A 27,315-nucleotide genomic window follows, 5' to 3' on the forward strand; every position below is an offset into this window, starting at 1 on the left:
ATCAGTGTGTTTGCCAGGAGATGTCATCAGCAAGGTGACATCTGGGGGATTTCACCAGGTCGTCTTTCTTTCTTTTCTGGGTATTCCTTGGGAAAAAGGAGAAAATAGGCTGTAGGCCAGCTGCTAACTGGCCCTTTTCTTACCAATGACCTTGATGTTTCTGTAGAGTGCAGGTAGTTACTGTGTAAATATTCCTCAGTTTGTAGATTCTGAACACCACAGAAATGCTGTTTGTTTTCTCAGTGCGTCCTCTCCGAGTGGTAAAACAATGCTGATTTGTCCCAGTCCTGGAAATATTTTTATCATTTAGTTAAAATGGTGTCTGCCAGGTTTCTTCACCGTAAAGGTAGTTAACATCTTGGAGAAGGTGAATCATGTTGTTCCTCATCAAACTTTTAGCACCTAGTGATGAGTGCTTCCTGAATCACATATTACTGTCTTGTTTACCAAATAGTGATTTTTCTGATTTCATTTTCCTACATTTATTAGTTGTCTTTGCACTGTGAAGAAGAGGTTTACTTTTCCCTTTTTTGTGTACTTACTCACTGATTTAGGGCGGACTCATTGGTTCAGTATTAATCCTTTACCGTCATCATTTGGTCCCTTAATTCGGCTCCTTGACGCTTCTCATGTGCTCACGTCCTTCTTTGAGCACTTCTTTATTCGGCGGCACAGCAGGGTAGTCTAGGCCTGTCTTCCAGCTTCCCTTCCAAACCCTAGAGCAGCTGAGACTTCTCTTAGAAGTCTCGGTTCCTTTTGTTAGAGAATGGTATTGAAACCAGGACATGGGTAGTCAGTTTAGGCTTCCTCAGTGGACAGAGCTAGGAAACAAATGCCTTTATATATAAGTCGACATGTATCCATATCTGTCTATAAATATGTTAAAACTATGAGTTTACACTGATACTTCCAATTCTAATCTAACAAAAGACAATGTATTCCTTTTTTCTTTTCTCTAATTGTACCTTTTTTCTCCAACGCTGAGAATCCTGGCTCTATTATCCTCAATATATTTACATGTTACTCATTCCTTCTGTTTTTAAGCAATCTTCTCATCACATGGGCTGTCTCCCTGGGTCCAGTGTTGCCAACTCATATTGCCTGAGAGTTCCTTCTAAGTCCCGGTGCCACCAACTAAGCTCACTGCTAACTCAACAGCCACCTATCTTCATCATCCCAGTGCCTCTAGCTCATGCCAGCTTGCTTGCTTTTCCCTATGCTTAATAATGTTAATTTTCTTCTAAGATATTCAATCAAAGAAAGAATTAAAGGTAGTTACATATATTAAAAATTATCTTGAAAATCACTTATTGTGAAGTGCTGGTTCTTAGGAAGCTAAAAAGCCAAGAATAAACTTCTTTATTTTTAAAAATGATTCTTGACATTTGGCAGGTAACTCCATTATTTCCCTGAGGCAGTAGAGTCTGCTTTGAAAAGGAGAGGATGAGAGGGCAGTGGGTAAGGGTGATTTCTCTGTTGTTGAGTGTTGACATAAAGATGTTGTTCCACTGTAGGGTAGGAGAATTTGAATTCTGCACAGTTGAACTATAACTGAGTCATGCTCTTTTGTGATATCAAAATTTATTTGAACTACAGTTTTTTGTAATCTAAGGCTTATTTGAAAACATGGCTTCAACACTTAATTAAAAACTTATTAAACCTTATTAGCATTTTTTACTGTGGTATTTTTCCCAGAAAACTTTCTTATGTTCAGGTTTTTTGGTGTTAGCATCTGAAACTAGTTATAGATACATTAAGAGTTTCATTGTTTTTTTTTAAAGTTCTTAATACTGCGTAATTTTCTAGTAAATTCTTGTAAGAGACCTCAGGTGGCATGCAGAAGTCAAAGCAGGAGAGAAATTACTCACTGAGTATTCTTAGTAAAGATTAGTATAATAGTATTTGATCTTTTCTGCATTTTTCATGCATTACTTTAAGAATACACAATCTGAAGGATTTTATTCACTGAGAAATGCACAGTATGTAATGCACTTTCAGTTTTATCTAATTGTTTTTAAGTTTATGAGGAATTAATTTTAAAATGTGACACAATCTGGCTTTTTATCACTTTTAATTTTTTTCTTCTTTCTTTCTGTAGTGAATCTGACAGTCTTGGGAAACACAGTGGCAATGTTTCTTTGGATGTTTTACCAGTTAAAGGTCCTCAAAGTTCTCTACTTTCACAAGTTGTTCACCTACCTCAAGATAAATCATCATCTGAAGAAATGTGGACTGTTCAACCTGAACACTTGATTTTGGTAGCACCTTCTACTTGTGAGTATGTCAGCGATGACATGACAGGAATGCACTCTGAAACCCAGGGCTGTACTTGCTTTGTACCCATGGCTCATCTAGGAAATATACGTGGACTTTATGTACAAGTGACTGGTGGCTTTCATAGGTACTCCTCTCATTCACTAGAGACCCAGCTCAGACTTGACCTCAGCATCATTCTGACACAAGGCCATGGTCCTCAGTCTAAGTTCCCAGTTCCCTGTCTGGCACAGCCACTTAAGATCCATGGTCCCTTCTTCCCACCACATCCTCTGCCCTAAAGAAATCATTTGGCACTTGGCCTCTTTTACCCTTAACATTGATATAGTTGGTTCAGAGTAGGAATAACTCTGGTACCTATGTATATGCCCAAGATAAGACCAGGTGGTAATAACAATTTCCAGATTTTTTCTCTCCCTTTGTTCAGTATTTGAACTTTGTTCAGTGTCTTTGAGTTTTCCAAGAGTAAACAGATGGTCTTGCTTTACCAGGGACTTGAAATTCCTGTAACTGGGCAGTTGAGAAAGCAAAATAAGCTGGTTTACTAGTTTACTTACTTAGGATTTATTTTTACTGTTTATAACCTTGTCTTTTTCACTAATGCTATATGTAAGTAACATTTATTTATCTGATATAATAGGTGATCTGGCAAAAACTGCACGTTTCCAGATTTTAAATAATTCTGTTAGGTTACTGAAATTTGAGCTGTACTGGCCAGCACACTGCCTTACAGTGACACCACAACATGGATTTATTGAGCCAGAGTAAGTATGCCTTCTCTTTCCTTTGGGCGTGTTATTCAGATGCTGGCATGGTAACTTTTTAAGGATCAAATAATATACTGTTTTCATTTATTCAGTAGAACTTTGCCATGTGCTGACTCTGTACAGTGTGCCATGTATGGTTCTGAGGGACTTACAGTGAGTTCAAGACTCATGCTACTTAGTGGAATAAAGACCATGTCCATAGCAAATATGATATATAGCCTACAAGGGTCAGGAAAGACGTGTGAGGTGGGAAAGAGTTCTTGGATAGAAGACATCAGAATGTTACTCTGACTACAAAATTACAAAGCAAGGGATACAATCAGATCTGTGATGAGGGGTGGTGGTCTCTGAAGCCCAAATGGTCTGCCTTTCATTACCTTGGATTTCGCTCCCTTATTCTATAGGTTTTGTCTAAAGGGCATTTTATAGACAAAGCTTCCTGACTGGATATGTCTGAGCCATAAACCTAGCTTGCCATTTTCTGCAGAGACTATTCTAAGATAGAAGGAAGTCTTTGGCGGCCTAAAGTTGATAAGCAGCTGTCCTTTATATGCAGCTTAATTATTGATGGGAGGTAAAGCCACAGCTCCGCAGCTTTTTAGGGACCGTGTCTGGGTCAGCACAGAACATTCACATCTGAAAGTTGCTTCATATTTAGGAATAGCAGTTTTGCAGAAGAACAACATGAAGTTTATTTACTTTGCAAAATGATGGAGTATACATTGTAGGAGTTTACTTGACTAAGACCTGAGGTAAGGTATGGTTAGGGACACTCAGAGAAACATTCCTAGGACCAAAGCAGTCAATTAAACACTTACTAATTAATGGCTGAAAATTTAGAGAAATGATAGGACAGGTTGTTTACAAAAAACTTTTCCCATTGCCCACATGTTTAGCTATTAGCAATGGAAAATAATCTTTCTATGCCATTTTTGATGTGTACTGAAATAGCTTTTATAACTGGAGGTTTAAGTCGCAAATCTGACTACATTGTCCATATCTCTTCTTTGACATCCCATAGCTCTTGAAGACAACAATGAACACAGAAAATTTTAGCAACTGGGAAAAAAGAAACAATCTTTTTTCATTCCTTTATTGTCTTCTCCCTTTTCTTCCAGTTTCCTCCCATCTATTACGTTTTCTTCGTACTGGGACAGTATCATTCTTTATTCTCAAGCGGCTCAGAGCTTCTAGGATTGGTCTTTTGCTCTAGAAATTTTAATTTTGAATTGTTTTTAAATGGTGTTTCTATAGTATGGTCTGTTTTTTCACTGGAGTTTGCTCTTAGGTTTATGGGTTCATACTTCTTTCTGTTAGCTGCTGAGTTGGGGTTGACGCAAAATCAGATGTGTATGGGAACTCACCTGTCATCTGCTCTTCCTGAGCAATAGGGAAATAGTTGTTTTTGATAGGATAGTATTTATAACTGTTGTGGTTATTGCTATTAAAGTATAGGATATTCTTGGTTTTCATTATTAAATTCTTTTTTTAAGGAGTAAGCTGCAAATTCTTGTGAGTCCTAATTCCTCCTCATCTGCAAAACAGTCAATGTTCCCATGGAGTGGTTTGATCTATATACACTGTGACAATGGACAGAAGGTACTTGTTAAAGTTTTTTTGAGCAACAGTTCTCTTATTTTAACTTATGTTGTATCTTAAGTGTTGTAATTCTTATTAGCACTTACATTTCAGAAGTCAAATGAAGGTGTCTGCTTTTTCAACCCAACTAGACTTATTTAAATAGAGCATTTAGTACAGAGATTTTCCATTAGTGATCTGAATAATTTTCCTGGGAGGGGGCAGGAATGGAGAGTGGTGTCTAGAAGCCATTATTAATTTGTAAAATTTGCCTTGAAAAAAGGGGAGTTTGGGCATAGGGGATAAAGTCAAAGATTTAGTTTGATCTGAATAAACTTTAATTTCTAAATTCATCAGTATTTTGTATGGCATCACTTTTCTCTACCACGACTTAAAAATAAGAATTGTTTCTTTAAAAGTTGTAGCTACATTTGTGTATTATCCCTTTATTTGGCTCATTTCAGAAAATTGTGAAAGTTCAAATTCGAGAAGACTTGACTCAAGAAGAACTTCTCACTCGTTTGGCCTCCAGGCCATTTGGAATCCCTCCTCCAGTGACTGAGCCTTTAACTAGGCATCTTATAAAACCAATGACAAAACCACCTTCCACAAAAGTTGAGATAAGAAATAAGACTGTTACTTTTCCTACAACAGAACCTGGTGAAACTTCAGGTATCGTATCACAAGATTATTTAATTCAATGTCTACTGACATATTGAGTGTAATATTCTTTATTTAACCATATATTAGTGATAGGTACAAAATTTTACCCCCTTCAGGACAAAATCAAGCAGGTTTTGGCAAGCATTTCAATGATGAGATGGATTTGGGGGAGCTTAAAAATCATAACTTTTAAGGTACTTAACAATCTGTGTATTCTAGGAGTCTTACATTTTATTTGGTCAGAATCATCCTTCCTCAACTCTCACTAGATCTTTGACTAGAATTGCTAATAACTTGGTAGCTGAAGATGAGAGGAAAGTGGGTAGAGCCTGGCTCTGTCACTTACTGAGGTGGCTTTGAGAGTCAGTGTCTGTCTCTCTCCCCTCTCTCTCGGCTCAGCCTAAAGGACTAGGATTATACTTGGGACGTATTAGAAAGAATTTGGGACCATCTGTTACTTGGCCCTTAGCTCCTGGCTGCTTTCATTGATTTTGTCTTCCACTCAATCTCAGTTTCCTACATCCAAAATCCCCTCTTAGATTTTGTCATCACCAATAGCTATACCACATTTTCACTCTCAGTTTCAAGCCTGACACGTCCTGACCATCACCCTCCTATCTTTCCAGCTCACTTACTCGGAATTACAGGAGTTCTCTGACCTCATTCCGCCCTCCAGGCTACTGACTCTACTACCTTTTCACTCTCTAGCACCCCACCCATATCCCACTTCTCTGATAACCCTCCTTGAATTCTGTGGTCTATCATTGTAACTACTGCTTCTCATTCTTAACTTCCTTGTGCCCCCTCTCCTGCCACATTCCTGTCAGGCAAAATTCTAACCCGTGTTAAAACCAATTGTTTGCCTGGCCGGGCGTGTCTCAGGGGTTGAGCATCAACCTAGGATCCAGGAGACTGTGGTTTGATTCCTGGTCAGGGCACATGCCTGGGTTGCTGGCTCGATCTCCAGTCAAGGGCATGCAGGAGGCAGCCGATCAATGATGACTTTCTCATCATTTATGTTTCTCTCTCTCTCTCCCTCTCCTTTCCTCTCTCTGAAATCAATTAAGATATATTTAAAAACAAACCAACCAGCCAATTATTTACCTACTCCATGTCCCTATCTTAGCAGCAGAACATTGCTGGAGAAAACTACAGCCATGCTGACTGATTCATGAGTGCAACTCTCAGATCAACAACACTGGGCTCTCTCCCAGCCCTCCTTAGTATGTGTCCTTCACCCATCTCTAACAGTTTTTAACAACTCCTTTCTTAAAGCTCCTACTCCCGCTATCCTCCTGTATTCCTGCTCTCACTCTTTCCAACTCTTGACTTTGCCTCACAAATCATTGAAAATACAGAAGCCCTGAGGCTAAATGAAAGGCTTCTGTTTCCATCAAAGATAAAACCCTTTTGCTTGGAATCTATTCTCGCCTTCTCAGGAACTTCCTCCGGCTCTTCCTCTCTTCTGTGTCATCAGTTTTTCCTTAGCACACAATATGCTCTACTTTCACCTATTTATGAAGTGCCCTCCTAAGCCTTGCTGCAGCTGCCCACTTCCTCAACACCCCTTCCTAGAGAAGTGATTATACTCCCTGCTTTAACTTCCTCAGGCCGTTTAGATGCTGCTACCACCATGCCCTGAACCCACTCCTATCCAGGCCACTGAAAAAGCCCCACTTTGCCAAATCCAGGGTCTCTGCTATGTCTTTGCTAAATTGACCTCTCAACTGTTGACCACTGCTTCCTCTTTGGAATACTTTCTTCTTGGATGTTCTCATGCTCTTTCTCAGGTTCCGCTGCTGATGACTCTTCCTGGACCTGCCTGTGTCCCCTTTCTTCTCTGCTCTCCCTGTGCCCCAGAAGTACACACCAGGCAAGCTGCTCAGCTTCTGCATATGGGCCTTTCACAAAAACAGAACACTTGTTTCACTCATGAAACCTGCTTCTGCTTTAGCCTCACCCATGTCTGTCAGTAAGTGGCACCACTGTTGAGCCAAATCCCTGGAAGTTGCTTTCTTTTCCCTCCCTCCCTCCTCCTATCCAGTCCGTTAGCTAGTCCTTTGCAGTCTGTCTTCAAAGTAAATCCCATATCTGGCCACTGCTTTTCCTCCCATTGCCACGATTCAAGTTGATGCAGGCTACCTCATGCATTGTCCCTCAACAGCACTGCTGCAGCAACAGCTTACCAGGGCTCCTTCTTTCACTCAGACCCCCTTGCAGTCTCTCCTACACTGCAGCCAGTCAATTCTTAAAAATGGAAGTCAGCCTATTGCTTCCTTGCTTAAAATTAAGCCTTTTGGTAGCTTGGCATTGCACTTTGATTAAATCCAGGATAGGATCCTGTCAAATGTGATTTTGTTAGAAAATACTGTACATACTTCCTGTTGGACTGCTCTAGGGATCTGATGGTTGTATTTTTTTTCTATGGTGATGTAATCACAGTAATTTGCTTATTTATTTAACCTCTCCAAGACTGAGTTGTTACACATATGTTTCTTTTAGAGAATTATCTGGAACTTCAGAATCATGGAAACACAGAAGTGAAGTGGTATCTGTCATCTTTAGCTCCACCTTATGTCAAGGTCAGTAATAATTGCTACCAGTGTAATTGTTTTAATGTTTAAATTTTAGGTAGGGTGTTCTGAAAATTGAATAATGAGTATAGGTTGAGATTATTGGCTTTTTGTTCCACTAATTCATTTACTTGATTTTCTCCAGAGATCTGGCTAATAATACCCGCTCAGTCTTTTTCACAAGGTGGTTTTGAGAGTCAAATTAGAGAATGTACATGAAAATATGTACTTACTCCATTTAATGCTGTCTCCTACAGCTGATTTTTATCTGGAATAGCTTTATTTTGAAGAATATATAAAGTTTTATCATAGAGTAGAACATTGTGTGTGTGCATGTGCATGCACATCTTTCCCTCCCAGGTTCTGTGTACCGTTGTATGTTTTCCACCAGTGGGAGCTAGTGCAGGAGGCAGAATTGAATGTTTTTTTGCCACTGAGTGTTAGCCTACTGTATACTGCAAGTAATCTCTTCCAGTGGGCACTGCCTGAATTGAGTGTGTTGTTATGTGTATTGTTTAGAACACTGTGGCCTTTTTGGCATGTATTTTGTGTGAACCATATTAACAAAATGTGTGCAAAAGATAATGCTATATCTACTGAAAAGAAATAAAGAACTGGTATTGCATTGGATGTTAAAGTACACATTCAGCAGGATCTTCAGGGTCTTTGTGGAAAATGCAGTCCTTCAACATTATGAATAGCAGTCTAAAGATCACTGTAGCCAGGAAGAAGTGGCTGCTGGTGTAGAGAGGAGAGTGAACATGAGGCCTTGTGTGAACAGAGTCTAATAGCGCTCCCACTCTGAGGCAGGCATTGAGCTCTCCTTGTCCACTGCAAAATGGGTTTGCATGTCCTTGATAACCATAAAGGTGATGGTGTCATTCAGAATTGTTCCATTAAGTTGCATATTTTTTCATTTGATTATTTAAATGATTCCTTTATAGGGAGTTGATGAAAGTGGAGATGTTTTTAGAGCTACTTATGCAGCATTCAGATGTTGTCCTATTTCCGGTATAGTGGAAAGCCATGGAATCCAAAAGGTGAGTTTTGACATTGTTTTTACAGCCAGCTGGTATTGATTGGCCAGGAGTGTCTCATTTGTTTCCACCCAGAGCAGTTTGCTTCACCTAGGCCAGTGCTGCTCACAGCCAGGCTGCCGCAGGAGGAGAGGCTCAGAACAAGTCAGTGGATTGCTTCCCACAGCAGAAAGCCTTGCTCTCTCAGCAGCAAAACAAAATACCATGCTTAGTGGCATGATTGATTTATATTTGGATTTAAGTACTTCATGTGGCTGCAGGATGCGTACTTATAACACACTTCAAGTAGCGCTAATCTAGACAAGTGTTTTGTGGTGGTGTCACACATTTGGAGATAGACTACAAACCAGTTGAAATGGGTGTATTGTGTGGTATGTGAATTATATCTCAGTAAAACTGTAAAAAAAGAAAACTGAGGGTGCAGGGCTAGATTGTCTTCCAGGGATTTTTCACACAATACTTAACATAGAAATGTAACCTCCATGATTTTTGTTGTGTTCATACTGTATATCCTGGCCTAAACCAACATTTACCATCTTGTCAGATCACATTTGTCAAATGAATTCTAGATCTGGTTTCTTAATTTAAGGTGGGGAGGGGGGAGCAAGGCACTTCATTCTGAGACCATTTAGGGAAGTATTACCAAGTAGCACAATTATTGATGTATATAATAGTGTTCTAGAAGGCGGGAAAAATTAGTTACAACCTAATTCTTAAACTAAAAGATGTACACAATAATTTTTTGAAACATTGGTCAGTTTGACGTGGGATTAAATGAGCTAATGAATGTTAAAGTTCCCATTATGTTCCCACTGTGTGACATGCAGTAATATTAGATTTTCTTTCCTCTTTATTTTTTGGTGTTGGAAGGAGGTGTAAGTGGGACCCGTCTAATACGTGGTTCTGCCCCCAGTCGTTCCTGATAATTTGTTTATTTTTCTTCACTTAAGATATGGTTGTGTTCTTTCTTAATCTCAGTGTCCATGTCATCTTAAACAGTGTAACTCTCTCAGGCTTGCTGGCTGCATTGTTTCCTACGTTCTGTAGTGACAGAAACTAGGTCATGTAAGTGCATTAATGTTAAGTTCAGGCTCAAATACTGATTGTCACCCTAGCTAGTAGTCAGCATTTTTCACACTGAACTCTTTGGTGAAGTTCTTCCTTAACTCTGGTAAGCTGTATAAAATACTATTTTTAAATATTACAACTTTCATTATTTAGCTTTTTACAGGTTGTATGCATACAGTTCATATCTATAACTTTGAGCTGTATGGTCAGTGTAACTGGTTCTGACTGATGTTCTGAAGTTAACCATAAGGAAACCTTTTCTCTCTAAATTTAATAAAAACATATTTAAACATATATATTTTTTCCTTTAATTTTTTATACCAACACTTTGAGTTGGTAATCTAACTACATGTGTGTAAGATTCAGTGTCTAAACTTCTCTCCTGGATGTGTTGTTTTATAGGTCTCAATCACATTTTTGCCCAGAGATAAAGGAGATTATGCCCAGTTTTGGGATGTTGAATGTCACCCCCTTACAGAGCCTCATATGAAACATACCTTGAGATTTCAACTCTCTGGACAAGTGAGTATTACACTAAATTTAAATAAATTATTGTGTGTGTATATTAAAAATACTAAGTGAAACTGACATGAAAAACTGGCCTGAAAATGCAGAATATTTTCCTGGTATTATTCTAATTTCATTAATTCTGCTGTATAGCCTTATCTTAATCTTCTCATTTATCTTTATTAATTGGCATATTTGAAGTCTGGGTTTGGCTTTATGAAATCTATGATTTTATTGATTAGATAAGATACTGTGTGTGTGTGTGTGTGTGTGTGCGCGCGCGCGCGCGTGTGTGTGTGTGTGTGTAAGAATCTGAGCAGTGGAAAGTATAGGGTTTGTGATTTAGGGAATTTAAAAATCTTAAGTCTCTCTTTATAAAATTGTGAAGGAAATAGTAGAATTAAAAAAGGTAAATGTCCATATGTTTTCCTAGAGTATTTATTTCTCTGCTCCCACCCTGTGATTTATTTTTATACAGAGTGTCAAAGCAGAAAATGAGCCTGAAAATTCATGCATTTCTACAAATACTCTTATTAAAATAGATAATTTAGTTAAGCCTCGAAGACAAGCTGTATCAGAAGCGTCTGCTCTCATACCTGGGTATGTTGTTCTTTGTCATTCTTACAAAATTTTCCCCAGTATTTTATTGAGGTATAATTACATTCAGTAAGATGCTCAGGGACTTTACCTATGAGTTTATGTGTGTTGTTATCACTCCAGTCAAGATAGAGACTATTTTTCTTGCAGTGGAATGTTCTTTAGTGTCCCTTTGCAGTCAGCCCCTGCCCTCACCCCAAGGTTTGTTCTGTTCTAATCTATTGAGATAGGTTAGTTTTGTCGCATATCATATACGTAGGCACTCTTTCTATCTGGCTTCTTTCACTTAACATACTTTTTTGAGGAATTCATTCGTGGTGTTGAGCAATCTGTAGCTTGTTCCTTTTTATTGTTTAGTATTCCATCATATGAACATTTCGTAATTGATTTATTCACTTTCCTGTTGACATTTGGGTGGCTTCTAATTTGGCGCCATTATGAAGGTGCTGTGAACATTATTATGTGTGTATTTTTGTGGACATATTTTTTTCATTTTGGGGGAGGTAAAAGTACCTAAGAATAGAATTGTTGGGTCATATGATAAGCATGTAAAATAAACTGCCAAGTAGTTTTCCTAAATCAGTTGTGCCATTTTACACAAATTAAAGCACTACTCCATAATTTAATATATCTAAATAGTTTAACTATGGGTTTTAAATAGATAACTTTTAAACCTATTTTTAAAGCAGACAACTTGACCTGACCTACCGTGGAGTTTATGCCCCAGAAGATGTGTATCGGTTTCCACCAACTAGAGTTGGGGAATCAAGGACATTAAAAGTCAATTTGCGAAATAATTCTTTTATTACACACTCGGTAAGTTGGAAATACTACTGTGGGTTTTAGAAAAAGGAATGTATCCAACTATTTGATAAACATTTTCCTGGTAATTAGAAGCTTTATGTTATAGATTAAATTTAAGTTCTAATAATGAGTTAATTTTTAAAATGCCTTAATACCATATTTAAAAAGAAACTCATGGAAAGGTCACGACCCTTTACCTGAAAATCAGAAATATTTAGCACTTGTTTTTGTTTTCATACTTTTCATTTTTTAACTTTTTCTTTGTTCTATACCATCAGACCAACATATTTCTTGATAACATTTACTCTAGTCAAAACTAGAGTAAGTACGTATTAAAATTTTCCCTTATGTGTTTTTATGAGCATTTATTGTCTTACCTAATTTTGTGGCTATACTTAAATTTACGTATGTAAATGTTATATTCAAATATCCAACTTGCATAACTTCATAAAGTGTTTCATGTTAAATTGCAGCTAAAGTTTTTAAGTCCCAGAGAGCCTTTCTACGTCAAGCATTCAAAATATTCTTTGAGGTGAGTTTATTATAAATAAAATGTTCTCATCCTAGTGCAGGAATTTGTTTTCAAGACATCAAGATTTCTCTTGGGAGTTAGGACTTGTGAGGTCTCCCTCTGTTGCGCTCCTCATCCTTATCACCAACACTGCAGAGCAGTAAACACATAGGTCTTTTTTATTATTATTATTAATATGTTTTTATTCATTTTAGAGAGAGAGGAGGGGAGAGGAAGAGAGAGAAACATTGATCGGCTGCCTCCTGCATGCCCCCTATTGGGGATTGAGCCCGCAACCTGGGCATGTGACCTGACCCGGAATCAAACCAGTGACCTCTTGTTGGGTTGATGCCGAACCACTGAGCCACGCTGGCTGGGCAACACATAAGTCTTCTTAAATAAGAAAAGAGATGAGGAGCCTACAGGGAAAACATTTTGTGACTGAACACTAGTGTGCTTTACAATGTAGCAACCCAACCTTCATGCAATGTTTTGGACTTAGCATGATTCCTGTTACCCAGTATTGTGTGAGCCACATAAATACATGGAACCTTAATTATCTTGTGATTGATTTTAGAATAATTCCTCCTTCAAATATTTTCACTGTGCTGAAAATGAGCAATTTAAATTTTCACTAATTTGGACAAAAATTAGTTTTCCCAGATTAATTGGGAAAACTTTCATTATGGTATTTTAGAGGTGTCGTTCTTCAAGTACCCTATGTTACTTTTAGATCAGGGCCTCATTTTCTTATTGTCCTTACTAATTTTCTTTTTTCATATGATGTACATTTAAGTTGAAATATGAAACTTGTCTGTCTCTGTTATTTAAGTTCTATTGGATTTAATTCTGAAGAGTAATTTTATCTTCGTCTTTAATTAAACTAATTATTATAAGATCTTTCATTTTAGCATTAGGAGACTATTCAAAAAACATGTTGTATTCTAAGAAAACTTGGACCATTCAGCAAACATTCTAGGGCTGTCTTTACTGAGGTACTAAGACCAGCAGTGCTATACCTTAGGAGCTTACACATAGATCTAGGTACTGAAAAGGGGGAGGCCTGTTCCCTCCACCTCTTACCTTTTCATTCTTTCATTTCTTTCACCACCCCTTCTGCATCGTAGGTACTGTAAAACATATTATTTATGTACTTGGGTGTTAAGCATGTTCTTTGCCTCCTAAGAAGGATAACCTGGAGACAGAGTGCAAATTCAACAGTGAATATATCTAGAAAATTATCATAGATTTAATGTCTTTAAACCTCAATTTCCGAACTGGTAAAATGGAGATGCTTATGCTCCTGACAGCATGTAATTGTTATGAGGAATATGCAAAGGTGAGTGAGTATTAGTGCCGGTCATAGGAAGCACTCAGCTGATGATGGTATCTTCAGTGTTATTAGTGAAGCCCTTCTTTTAGTTGGTCTCACTGGCAGGATCCATCAAGACTAACTCCAGAGATTTTGGTATAACCTTATGGTTTCCTATCAGTGCTTTCCCATGTAATCCTTTCAGTAACTACATAGAAGAGAAAGGCCTGAGTTTTAAAAAACTGCTAAACCCAAGTTTTCCAGCTTCTCTGCTCTGTCAGAGTTCTTGTTTCCCAGCAGTCTGTGGACCTCTCCACAGTTAATGAAGGTTTGTTTGCCTTGATTGATTTAAGACCAGTGATGTTATACTAGTGTTATAATAGGTTGGTACTATTAAATACATAGTGGCATAATTGCAGAAGCGATTAGTTTATTTAAAAATAGTTTATTTAGTCTGGCCAGTGTGGCTCAGTGGCTGAACATCGACCCATGAACCTAGAGGTGAAGGTTGGATTCCTGGTCAGGGCACATGCCTAGGTTGCTGGCTTGATCCCCAGTAGGTGGCGTGCAGAAGGCAGCCAATCCGTGATTCTTATCATTGATGTTTCTGTCTCTCCCTCTTCCTTCCTCTGTCTGAAATCAATAAAAAAAATAGGTTATTTAAATTCCCAATTGTAACTTTTTAGTAACTGAGTACAAAGAGACACTGTACAAATGACCTGTCCTGGATACTATTGTTATCTGAGTTCGAACTTGATCATAACTGCATCATTAATTCTGCTTCCCTTTAATCTCTGCCTGGTTCACATCCTGATCTTAACAAGCTTTATGCACTCGTGTATCTTTAAACACAAAGTAGACTGGGTGGAACACTTTGGTGTAAATAGCATACGGCTGGCAGAACTTCCTGGAAGGGCTTCAGATTTTTGTTTCAGGGAGCTCTTATGTGAAAAATTATTTTTTTAAAGAAAAGCTTCTTTAAAAAGTTCCAAGAACTCTTATAGGTGTTTTGTTTTGGTTTTTTCTTTTCATTCCCTTGAGCAGCCTAGTACCGACTTTTTTTAAAACAAAAGATGAGCATTTAGCTCATCCAGAGTTTTGGTAGAGAATCATTATTTAAAATAGGTGATACATTGCTTAGCTTTATGTCACTATTCCCTATTCTATGGCCAGAGGGGGAGGTAGTCAAAACTTGCCTGGAGTTAAACATTTATTTTCCAGCTTTCATCACTGAATACATTGTGGTTTGAAATTTTCTTTTGATATATATTTTTTGCTTAATTTGATTAACAGATTTTTAAAAAATTCTATTTCAGCTGAAATTTGTAAGCCAAATTAGTTACCTTCTTGACCCTTTGCAGAAAAAGAACCTAAACGTGTTCCATTGTAGGTGTTCCAAGCAGTTGTTTATTCCTAACATGGAGTATAGGAGCAAGACGAACTGAATGGAAAGGGTATGAGGGGAATTGGAGTGGCAGTCCTTCTGTAGTGTCTAGTAGTTGTCATTAAGGTATTATAAATTCATAGAATACTGACATTACCTAAAATCCAGTATAAGTTTGGCAGTTAAAATGTCAAATTATTTTCATATTAGTCACCCTTTTTTTTGTCATCTAATTTTTTTAACAAACTAGTACTGATATTTTTTTTCTGGATTTAATATTTGTCTTACTAGAATTAGCAGTGATCACTGCTCTTCCTCCTTTTCATGTTCATCCTGACTAGTAACAGACATAATGAAAAAATCCTAATAAGAAATTAAACTTTTATAAATGAGATGGCATTTTGCTTAGCTTCAACTTGTTTTCTAAAAACCAGTTTTGATATATGAAATGTGTTTGTTGCAAACTATTTAAAAGTAGACATTTTTATAGAGTTGAACTTGTTGACTCACCATTCCAGTGCTAGAAAATTTTAAGGTCTCATAAATTAGAGCACTGCTTTTCTCTGCAGCCTACGTCATGTTAATAGCACCTAAAAGAACTTAGAAATATGAGAATATGTTTTTAATTTCAGCAGAATTGGAGTGATTTACATAAGCTAGCATTTAAAATAGCATCACAAGATACTTGTGTGCTTTATACTCTTTGAACATATTACTTTAAAATATTTTAAAATTTTTGTTTTGAAGAAAAACGTAAATAAGGTAATTTTATACTTTATTAGTGGCAGCTACTTATTACTCTGAGCACAGTGAGTTTCCAGAAAGTTTTCATCCATATTAACTGTCGTCATGGAACTTAGGGTAAATATGTAATGTTACAGATTCCAGCATCAACTCTCATAGCAGCAACTCAGTGTAAGTTTGATAAGAATAGGAAAATCTTGTGGTGAAGCACGGACTCTGTGATCTCTTTAGCTAAATGAAGTAAACTGTGGGGTGTAGAAAACTTCTTTCAGGACACATCCATAGGCTTAAATTTTACATAAAGGAAGGTGGAAAAGTTGGTTTCTCTATACATAAGAATGACTTATTTCAGTTTTGGAGAAGCAGAACTTTGCTACACTATCTCCCTTGAGAACTTTTACCACAAAACTGAAATAGTGGATGCTGTTCTTACTATAAGTGTTGAGTGTTTTTGCATAAGTCTCAAATATTAGACACTTTGACTTTGGACAAGGGCTCATGAAGTATAATTGTTAGTTGAGATGAACAGTTAGCTTACTTTGGCAGGTGGAACAAAATCTATTCTGAGAAACAGTTCCCAGCCTTTCATTAATCACATTTTCGTTCACTAGATCACTGTCTGCTCTGTGACACCATTAACTGCACACTTCAGAGTGATAATGAGACTTCAGTCATTTGTAGGGCACATGAGATAATAATTGCCTGTGAGGCCTGATGGGGCTGCTTGCAGTAAGTTCTGACTTACAGAATCGGAACTGACACATAAAAGTGGCATGGCTTGTGGGTTATAAACTTACTGCAACATGAATGGGCAGGAGTTTCCCTCCAGAAGTTCCAGGGGTTTTGCCTAATGCAGATGTGGATGAGCATGAATGTATGTGGGGGTGTTTAACCCACTTAGTGGTAGATTTTTGTAAAGGTTCTTTTTTGGATTCTAGGTGGTCATCCCCGTCACATGTGTTTTTAAAAATAATTTGTTCATGTTTCTACTTAGCCCCCAAAAGGATCCTTCTGTTAACCCATTTTATTCAAGTCTAATATCTGTTGAGAAATCATAACTGGTGTGTTTCCCCCTCTCTGTGCCCAGGTCTCTATGCACACAGCGTGCTGTGGGTCCTAGCCAGCTGCAGCTTCTGAGCTGACAGACCCTGCCGTGTCATTTGAGAGGGAAGGACAGTTCTCACAGAGTCACAGCCAGGGAACCACACTATCACTGGGCTGTCGTTACTTTTCACCTACACACAGGAACCAAGCATTTGTTACATTTTAAAAAATTTATCTGATAACGATGGTACCTTTGCTATGCTAATGTGCTTTTTTCTACAAAAAGTGTTCCTTTTAAATTAAAAAATAAAAATTATGGGTATATAATTTGTAGGTTCTGATAAGCCCTTTACTGTAGATGGGGGCATGTGGGGAACCAGGAGGTTTAGAGTGCACCTCCAAGACTGCCTCTTTGCTTTCCTAATGTGTTATCACTTTTGCGCGCCTTTGCTCTAAAATTGATCTTGAGCTAGTGAAAGGTTTTGAACTATTATTTTTCCATTGGGTTCAGCAAACTTGACTACTGCCTTTTCCCTTTTTAGTGTGTGTTGGCAGAGAGAGAGATTAGAGCAGTTTTTAATAATAGTACACGATGACATTTTAAAAAAATGTCCATCTTACTGGCAATGTTCTTTTCTAAATTGCACTCCACTTTATTCAAAGTATGTGTAAATCTAAAACAGATGACATATGTTTATCATAATATGTTTTTAAAAACACTCCCTCAGTTGAATATAGAACAGTTTTTTATTCCATATTGAAATTTGTTAATAATGGGACCTTCCAGAAATTTATTTTGGGTAATTTTATTACTTTTGGTAATTTATAAATTATAAAGCCTCTTAAGTTGGCAGATTGTACTACATTATTCTGAGTATTAAAATGCTAACATGAAAGAGAAAATTGTAGTTTGTCAGTGCCATGGGCTAGGTACCATAAAAGGTACATTAGCTTCAACATGGGAAAATAAGGTATTAATGCATTTGGAGAAACAACTTAAAAAATATACAGACACATATATATAATTTTTTTGTCTGCATTATCAGTTATATTCAGGAAAAGGGCTTTGAAGTACTCAAACCATTTCCTAAATTTCTAACTATTGGAAACAAAAGCATATTATCAGTTCTGATCCCTGAACTTTAAAGCATGTAGCTCTGAGGTGAGACGAAGGGAATGCAGTACCTCCCCTCTGAGGGAAGTCGGAAAGCCATAAGTTTTCACTTGGAAATGACTCAGACTGAAAGTAGATAATATCACACAGGCTGTGGTGAAGTATATGGAGTCTTATTCACCAGGAGAATAAATACGTATTTTTGAAGCTCTTGGGACCTCATTTTATGAACTAAAACCAACCTGCCAACATACTACTTTTATACGTAAGGCACTCATTACCTGCCTCAATATCATCTGAAAATAAGTTTTAAAGATTTTTGGTAAAAGTTTTATATGAATTTTGGAGCAAAAACGATACATTGTTGTTAACGATGGTCATGTGACAAGTCAGTTTATACTCTCCCCAGCTGAGGGTCGGGAGATGTAGGGCACCCTCTCGCCCTTCCTCAGGCGGGCAGGCCCCTGCCTCTGCACACGGGCTGATGCTCCATTCACAACAGGCCAGGACTGATCTCCACGCCGCCTTCTTATGGGTTAGCCCGGAGTGCGTATGTGGTACTTTTTGAATCAGATTTTAGATTTTCCTCTCCTTTGTGCCAGTTTTGTAGTAAAATCATCAAAGAAATGAGAAATAAATTTAGGTTGAATGTAACTGGACTAGGTTCTTCCACCAAAAACCCTCCTGAGCGCTCTGCCAGCCATTGTGTTTAACTGCGGCAGGTGAGTTGTTGCCACAGCATCAGGCTGCTGACATTTTCCTTTCTCTTTGCAGAGCCCAGCATTATATCAACATGCCCGTGCAGTTCAAACCAAAGGCGGTGGGCGTATTTGAAGCTTTGCTTGTTACTCAGACAGAGGAAGGCAAGAGCGTAGCTATTCGACTAATTGGTGAAGCTCTTAAAAAAACTAACTAGAATACATTTTGTGTAAAGTAAATGGCATAAGTTACATATGGTAAATTCATTTTTCTACACTACAGTTATGCTTTTGTATATATTTTGTATGATAAATTAGATGTGTAAACAGTAGATTTTTGTTGTTTTGAGAAGCTAATACTGAAGATGTGACTAAAATATCATGTATCTGGCCTACAGTATTGTACTTAATTTTTACAGGGGAGAAGAAAGTTCTATTTTTGCATTGATTATGATATTCTGAATAAACTAGTATATATTTTAATGTGATATATCTAGAAATAAAGTTAATTTTCATCGAACTTGTGTTTTTTTTATATGATGTCATATAGAAATCAGAATATTGCTTTATTCTAATTATTACCAAGCTCCTGGGTCTGTTCTGTGACTTTTCTCTTCCGTTACATAGTTTTCTTTCCCTTAACAAATTCCTTCTCTCTTCCTTCTGTCCCTTAACTAATTGCCCAGAGTAGAAAGGAAAGCTTTTTTTCTTTTTTCCTTTTTTTTAAATTTTTTAATTTTTTAATATGCTTTTATTGATGTCAGAGAGAGGAAGGGAGAGAGAGATAGAAATATCAATGATGAGAGAGTCATTGATCGGCTGCCTCCTGCACGCCCCCTACTGGGATCGAGCCCGCAACCCGGGCATGTGCCCTGACTGGGAATCGACCTGCGATCTCCTGGAACTACTATCTCCTGGATGCTGAGCCACGCCCGGCTGGGCAGGAAAGCTCCCTTTTAGTGAAATTGTTTTTCCCCAGAGTGGAAAAGTCTTCATATTCTATGCCAATACATTGGGAAGGTTGATGTATTTCAAGATAGCATTTATTGGAAGTAAAGCCAAGTGAGGCAACTGCTCCATAATCTGGTCTGGAAGGGGCACTCTGCAGGTACTGGTGACATCAGGGCACTGAGTCACTGAGCAGGCAGAAAAGTGCTTCTCTGTGACAGCTTGAGCTGTGGCAAGGCGTGAGGTAGAGAAGGTGATGTGGTTTCCTGGTTTTACCAGGAGGAACATATTAATTGCTTCTCAGCCATTACTAGTAAGTCTCCTGATAAAGATTTCTGAGCCTCAGCTAACGGCCTCTCCTTTGGAGCAACAAAATCCCAGCTTGTGAGCATTTGTGTGGTGGGGCGGGGCGATCACAATGGGATATTATTGATGGAGCAGAAAGACCTCGGAATTGGGTAAAAGGTGCCTGGAGGACCTGAACCCAGTAGCAGTTTAGAACCCGTGATTGTGAGCTTGAGAGAGAAAAGTTCCTTCTTTTCTCTTCCACCTCATTTCCCTCTTGCTTAGAAACAATTTGTGAGAACAGTGTTCACAAGTTAAACACTTGTTGGTTTCACTGACGTTGCCCTACTCCAAGTCTAGGTATAGCTCACCAGTTGTGAGATGCCTTCACGTTTGAATGCGTATTTATTTGATGACAGTCACCCTCAAAAATTTTAAACTGATAGTTGCTTTTTAAAAATGTAACGCTTCCGTTTCTATGTAACCATCATTTTGCCTTTTAAGTAATACTCAGGAGGTCACAAAAAAGAAGGGTTAAGCCAGCAAAGACACTTTAAATGTGACTCTCATAGATCAGGCACTTTTATGGATATGCATTTCTTTCTATGCCTTCCTGTTTTGAAAACATGATGCTTAGAGTTTTAAGAGCAGTTGGATGCAAACCAAAGATTCGTTACAACCAGTCATCACTACTAATACCACTTATAGACCATTGGCTGTATCTCTAATGTGTAAGAGCATCTGATAGGCAAGGTTACAGAATAAGCTTTCCTTTCATTAGCTTTTCATCTAGAAGCTGATTTTCCTTCTTTCGCATCCATTCCCAGTTGGTATCTTGAGTCTTAATCTCTCCTCTGAGCTCCAGACTCTTATGTCCAACTGTGGATATTTCTACTTGGTTATCGAATAGGCATCTCAAACTTTGGTTTCCCTCCCTGCCTCAAACATATTTCTAACTTTCCTTAGCTCATCCAATTACTCAGCTAAAGCTCTTAAGTTTTGTGTCTTTTACCCTCACGCCCCACATCCACACTCTCCAAAATGTATCAAGTAAGTCCATGCTGTGCCCATTGTTGGCCTCAGTGGCCTGAGCCTCCCTCTCTTTCTCTCAGACCACTGCAGTAGTTATCTCACCAGACTTTTGCTTCTGCTCTTGGCTCTAGACCCCTTCCCCACCAGCCAGCAGCTACATTTTAAAAAAAGTAGACCAGAACCAAGACTCCCCTGCTTTTATATATTTATACAAAATTACGTTCCACATAGCCTGAAGACTGGACTGTCCTGTGGCCTTGGAGGCCCATCATCATTTGGCCCCTGCCCCCTTCCAGCCTCATCCAACCTCCCACCCCTTGCTCACTAAGCTCCAGCTGTGCAGCACAGCTGGTTCTGCACCTCCCCTGTGACGCCTTTCCTGACCGCCTTAACCAAGGTAACCCCGACTCCTTATTGCATCACACTGCATGACAGCCCCTCTTCTCCACCTGATACCTTCTCATATGTGTTTCCTAGGTAATTGTCTCCCTCCTCTAGAATGTAAGCTCTGCATGACCTATTCTCCCCGTCACTGCTGCGTCCTCAGACCTGGTCAGTGCCTCGTATGTGTGATGTGGCTGACTGGCCAGCAGCGCTCACTGCCCTGACCCAAATGTCCGAGCCATCCCTTCTTACCACTCCCAGTAAATATCATCCTACGCTTCCCCCAAGATTTCTTACCTGGTTTCTCACCAGTCTTCTGTAGACAATTCCTCATAATAATAGTTAAATGTTTATTGAGTGCTTCTATATGCCAAGTAATGTCCACTATGCTCTATATGCACTGTCACCCTTAATTCCCAGCAGCTTTTCAGACATAGACCCCTTCTTGGTGGGGAGGCCTCCCTGCAGCTGCAGCCTGCAGGTATCCAGGAGGGCATCTGGGGACAGATAGATGGGTTGGTAGTTGGCTGTAGGTGGGGCTGAGCATCAGGAAGGGGGGTGGGCTGCTCTGGGATGGCGTGGTGTAGATGAGCAAACTCGGATTCAAACCTTGGTTTTTCTGACTTGGGTGTCCAGCTGCAGATAATAGAAACTGTCACTGAAGCTAATAATTAGAGAAAATGTAGTATATGTCTGCTCTTAAAAGTTTTATTCCCTCTGGTTGTAAAGCATCCCTGAGAAAGCAAATTAGCATGTTCAATTGTTGATAGGTATGCGTTTATTTCCATTTTATTGTTCAAACTTTTTATCTTTTTTCTTCTTAAAAAAGACCTTTCAACATTTCATGTAATACTGGTTTGGTGGTGATGAACTCCTTTAGCTTTTTCTTGTCTCTTTATCTGACCTTCATTCTAAATGACAGCTTTGCTGGGTAGAGTAATCTTGGTTGTAGGTCTTCGCTTTTCATCACTTTGAATATTTCTTGCCAGTCCCTTCTGGCCTGCAAAGTTTCTGTTGAGAAATCAGCTGGCAGTTGTGTGGGTGCTCCCTTGTAGGTAACTAACTGCTTTTCTCTCTCTGCTTTTAAGATTCTCTCCTTGTCTTTTACCTTTGGCATTTTAATTATGATGTGTCTTGCTGTGAGCCTCTTTGGGTTCCTCTTGTTTGGGACCCTCTGTGCTTCCTGGACTTGTAAGTCTGTTTCTTTCACCAGGTAGAGGCAGTTTTCTGTCATTATTTTTAAAAATAGATTTTCAATTTCTTGCTCCATCTCTTCGCCTTCTGTGCCCCCATGAGCGAATGTTGGTATGCTTCAAGTTGTCCCAGAGGCTACTCACACTATATTCATATTTCTGGATTCTTTTTCTTTTTTTTTGCTCTTTTGGTTGGGTGTTTTCTGCTTCCTCATGTTCCAAGTTGCTGATTTGATTCTTGGCATCCTCTACTGTTGATTCCCTGTAAATTATTCTTCATTTCATTTAGTGTATTCTTCATTTCTGACTGGTCTTTTTTTATGTTGTTTGTTGATCTCACCTAGTTTCTTGAAATTCTCATAAGTTCCTTGAGCATCCTTATAGTCATTGTTTTTAACTCTGTATCTGGTAGTTTGCTTGCTTCCATTTCATTTAGTTATTTTTCTAGAGATTTCTTCTGTTCTTTCCCTTGTGACATGTTTCTTTGCCTCTGCATTTTGGTTGCTTCCAGGTGTTTGCTTCTATGTATTAGGTAGAGCTGCTATGTCTCCTGGAATTTGTAGAGTGGCTTTGTGCAGTAGGTGTCTTGCAGGGTCCAGTGGCTCAGGCTCCCCAGTAACCTGAGCTGGGCACTCTAGGTGCTCCCCTGTGGGCTGTGTGCCCTGTCCTGTTGTAGTTGAGCCTTGATTGCTCTTGGCTGGGAGGAAATGATTCCCAGGCCAATTGGCTGTGAGGACCAGGTACAACCATAGCGGAAGAGCTGCTGTGCGGGAGATACCCCTGTGGAGCAGGACTTGCTTCAGTGGGGCTTTGGTGCTCATTGAGTCCACCCCTTGAGTGTGTCACTCGTGGATGTGGTAGGGTTGTAATCTGGCTTGGTCTGAAGCTGACCACCAGGTGCATTGGCTCTGGGGCCTCCTAGGAGGTGCAGTCAGCCTGGGGCCTTCTGGCACTAGCTACAGACCGATCTACAGATGGCTGCTACTTGTGTTGGGCTTGGAGGGGCCCAGGAGAGGCCAAGCTGTGAACCTTGACGAGCTGATGCTAGTGCCAGCTCTGGTTCTGGGGCCACTTATGGAGAGATATTGGGCTTGCTGAGGCCAGCTGCTGATTGTTTGAGAGATTTTAGGAAAGTCTGAAGCCTGAGCCAGGGCAGGCCACTCATGGAAAAAGCCACTGCAAACAGCTTGGGTGGGGCTGCAAACTGGGTGGAGTGGGGTCTTGAAATCACCAGGGTGGGTCAAACAGTGTGGGCCAGGTTGATGGAAACTCAGATATGGCACCTACCAGTTGGCTCTGTGGCCGGGTGATCTCAGCAGAGGAACAATGACCTCTGCCAGCACTTAAGTCTAGGAGAAAGCTGCCCCCCAGTTCTTGCCCTGGTGCCAGACAATTTAGTTCCTCCCCATATACCCCTGGGTCCTTTAAAGCTGCTGCACCAGCACTGGAGCTCAGAGGGAGGGAGTTTGAGTAAGTCCATGTGTGGGCCCTTTAAGAGGAGCTGCCTGGGACTCCAGCAGCCTCCGTCTCCCTCAGCCACTATCCCAGCTGGTTTTCACCGCCTAAAGTTACGGGGACTCCTCTTCCCAGCACTGGAACCCTGGGCTGATGGTTCTAGTGTGGGGTTGGGACCCCTTGCTCCTCATGGGGTCTCTCCACAGCCAAGATACCCCGATTAAAAACATGTCACGCGTGGGTGTCAGACCAGTCTGTTCACGCCTCAGCCCCTCCTACCACTACTGATGTGGTTTCTTCTTTAATTCTCTAGTTGTAGGGCTTCTCTTCAGCCAGATTTCAGGTGGTTCTGAATGACGGTGTTCTGTATTTTAGTTGTAATTTGATGTGGTTGTGGGAGGAGGTGAGTACTGTGTTTACCTACTTTGCCATCTTGGTTCTTCCTTGTCACAAAGTTGCTTAGGTTTTACGTAGTTAGCCCCAAGCACTGCTTTTCCCATTAGCTTAATTTCGGTGTGTGAATGGGAGGCTTTTTAGGAACACATATTTTACATTATTGTAGAACCTACTTTTGAAGGAAAAGAGCCAATAACTACATCTGTCAATTCTCTCTAGATTGATCTCTGTATTTAATGCCTTTCCAATAATAATATCTACAAGGTATTTTTTTAAGTGGAGAAGTGATTCTAAAGTTGATATGGAGCAGTACCATGTACACATAACCCGGACAGTGCTGAAAAGAGGAGTGACAATGGAGGCTGGTCCTACCAGGTGTCGGATACGAGGCTTCAGCTGGTGGTGTCCTCACATGATGCAGGGTGGGGAGGGATGGTTTGGGAGGAGACACACCTCCGCCCTCGTCCCTCAGGGAGGAACAGTTCTGGGCTTTCTCTCTCCAAGTGATCAGTCCTTAGGGCTCCCACTCCTCCCTTCTGCATGAAGTCAGTGAGCCACGGGGGGCCTGGTCTGCCCCTGTAATTCAGGAGAGAAAGTGTCAGGAAGCAACATAGCGACAAGCAAGCTCGTATTTCGTTCTCCATCTGTCAATGGGAACTCGTGGTAGGAGGCTGGCGGTGCCATTCCCTGGTCATTTAAAGTCCTAACAACAGGAATGAAAATAGCCTGGGTGAGACTGGTGTGTGCAACATCCAAATACATACAGAAATTTAGTAGATGGTAACCGTATCAGTGGGGGTGTGATTCTATTTATTCCAGGAAGGCCTGAAGAGTGTGGAACAGCAGCCAAATTTACTGCGATGTGTACTCTTTCGAGTAAGTCATTCATACGCATGGTATAAAATACAAACGGTTTACAGGGAAGTCTCCCTCTCGTGCCTGTCCACTAGCCACGGAACAGCTCCCTTCAGAAGCCAGTTTCTTGACTCTCTTTCCTGGGTCTGGGTGTGTGCTGTGCGTGCGTGTGTGTGCACACGTGTGTGTGTCAGAGCTGAGAGAGAGCCAGACTGGGGGGGTTCAAATCCCACCTTCCTCTATTAACTAGTTTTGTTACCTTGAGCAGATCTGATCTGTGGTTCATTTTCCTCACTTGTACAACAAGGATGAGATCCATTTTATAGGTTTGTCGTGGAAATTAAATGACTAAATATTTGCAAAGTGCTTAGAACATAAGTGATATAAAAGTTATGAAGAATTTTAATCTTATATAATTATATATTTGATACTTAAAACATAGGCGATACTTACCTGGAAATCACTGTGTGTCTGCACATACAAAACTGCCCCGTTTCATTAGTGGCCTCATAGTATGTCTGTGCATGGCTGCGCTATTATTAACAATCTTTATTTGATGGACATATTGGCTATTTCGGTGTTTTCCTATTATAAACAGTGCTACTCAGGCTGTCTATATGCACATGTCATTTCATGTACGTTCACAGATATCTGCAGAATAAAATACTAGAAGTGTGGAATAGCTGGGTCAAAGGGCAGGGGCTGTTTTGCTTTGGATCTAGACTGCCACATTGCCCTCTGCAGTGGTTATACGAGCCTCGACTCCTGCCCAAAAGTTATGAAGAGTGCCTGTTTTTCGTATCATGGCCAAAACATTGTGTTAGCAAACTTTTATTTTTTTCCACTCTAATAGTTGAAAAATGGTGTTCAGTTTAATGTGTACAATGGCTTTGAATTCTGGGAGCAGAGCCCACTGTGCAGGTCCTGCCCGCCCACTTCCCACCAGGCCTGACTCCAGCAAAGGAAGCCAAATGTGCTAGATGCTGACTTTCCTAGCATCCCCTGCAACCGAGCTCTGAAGAGGACCCATCCTTCTCTTTGGTCTCTGGAGGCTCTCATGTGAAACCTGGAGCAATGTGAGCTATCTGTGACCAAATATTGACAAATATGTGGACAGAAAGACCACTGAGAGTGGCAGGGCAGAGGATGATGCCCTGGGCCACCTGGGTCTCTGTGGAGCTAAGCTGCCGACCCAGTCTTCCTATTGTGTTACAATGATAACAATTAACACCGAGCTAGGATCCTGCACGAATTTCCTCACATAATCTTCGCAAAGCCCTTGTGTGGAAAACCATCACCCTGCTTGTGCGCGCGGAGCCCTGGTGGCAGTGCCTGGAACCGGGGACCTCTGTGTGGGAGGAGCTGCAGGGCACTGTATTTTTAATTTTCTACCATGTTCAAGTGTTAACGACTTTTGTAATAAATATTTTTTAAAAGGTAAACATAACTAATCAGTTGTTTTAGGAAGAGATTTTTAAATCTGAACATCACTTTTTCTGTCAACATTTAGTAAACTTGATGGGATGTATCACAAATGTTGCCTATTGATGTAGTTAGTCTTTCTCAGAAAGCTTTTGATTTTTATTATTTTTATTTTGAGCATATTTATTAAAGTTGAAGACAGTGAAATAAGGAAGGGCTAGAGATAGAGAAAGCAAAAGGAGGGAGACTAGGCAGGGGTGCTTTGTCTCTCCAGAAATGTTATAGGAAAGAAATGAGCCATGGTGGGGCTTGGAGACAGGTTCAGGGGGTTAGCCCGGGACGAGCTGTTGCTGCCCATTGCTCCTCTAGATGCAGGTCTCCTGGGGCCCCTTAGAGTTTAGGAGATGCATGCCTGTGGGGGAAGAAGGCCGGCGGGGGGGGGGGGTGTGGTGCTCCCTCGAGGGGAGCGTGCTCTCGGTAGGCTTTTGAAATGACATCTCCCAGTAAATTCTAGATCAGTGTTTCCGTCTGAAGAAACTTTGTTCAGGATCCCTCTGTATTCTCACGGGTGTCTCCGCTGGACTGCAGAGGCTGGGGCTTTTCTCTCCAGGGCAAGCAGCTTGACGCTCCATCTCAGCTTTGCTTATGAAGTGTGTTGTAATTTGATGTT

At 40.0% G+C, this 27,315-nt stretch overlaps 1 protein-coding gene across 2 annotated transcripts in view; it reads left to right on the top strand.

Moving 5' to 3' along the window:
* The window catches only part of CEP192 (centrosomal protein 192), an 80,859-nt gene extending 61,666 nt beyond the window's left edge, over nt 1-19,193 (top strand). The window contains exons 36-46 of one of the 2 annotated variants that reach the window (XM_081149013.1): nt 2,099-2,274; nt 2,915-3,038; nt 4,535-4,640; nt 5,084-5,291; nt 7,785-7,864; nt 8,800-8,895; nt 10,363-10,482; nt 10,946-11,067; nt 11,751-11,880; nt 12,342-12,400; nt 18,752-19,193. In XM_081149013.1, coding sequence (XP_081005139.1) covers nt 2,099-2,274; nt 2,915-3,038; nt 4,535-4,640; nt 5,084-5,291; nt 7,785-7,864; nt 8,800-8,895; nt 10,363-10,482; nt 10,946-11,067; nt 11,751-11,880; nt 12,342-12,400; nt 18,752-18,893 — 1,363 coding nt within the window. In that variant the 3' untranslated portion in view covers nt 18,894-19,193. The remainder of the gene's footprint in view (nt 1-2,098; nt 2,275-2,914; nt 3,039-4,534; nt 4,641-5,083; nt 5,292-7,784; nt 7,865-8,799; nt 8,896-10,362; nt 10,483-10,945; nt 11,068-11,750; nt 11,881-12,341; nt 12,401-18,751) is intronic. The other variant, XM_081149012.1, reaches the window with a different exon arrangement.
* Nucleotides 19,194-27,315: the final 8,122 nt, after the last annotated feature.

This window comes from Miniopterus schreibersii (assembly GCF_964146895.1).
Source record: "Miniopterus schreibersii genome assembly, chromosome: 10".
Taxonomy (NCBI): Eukaryota; Metazoa; Chordata; class Mammalia; order Chiroptera; family Miniopteridae; genus Miniopterus; species Miniopterus schreibersii.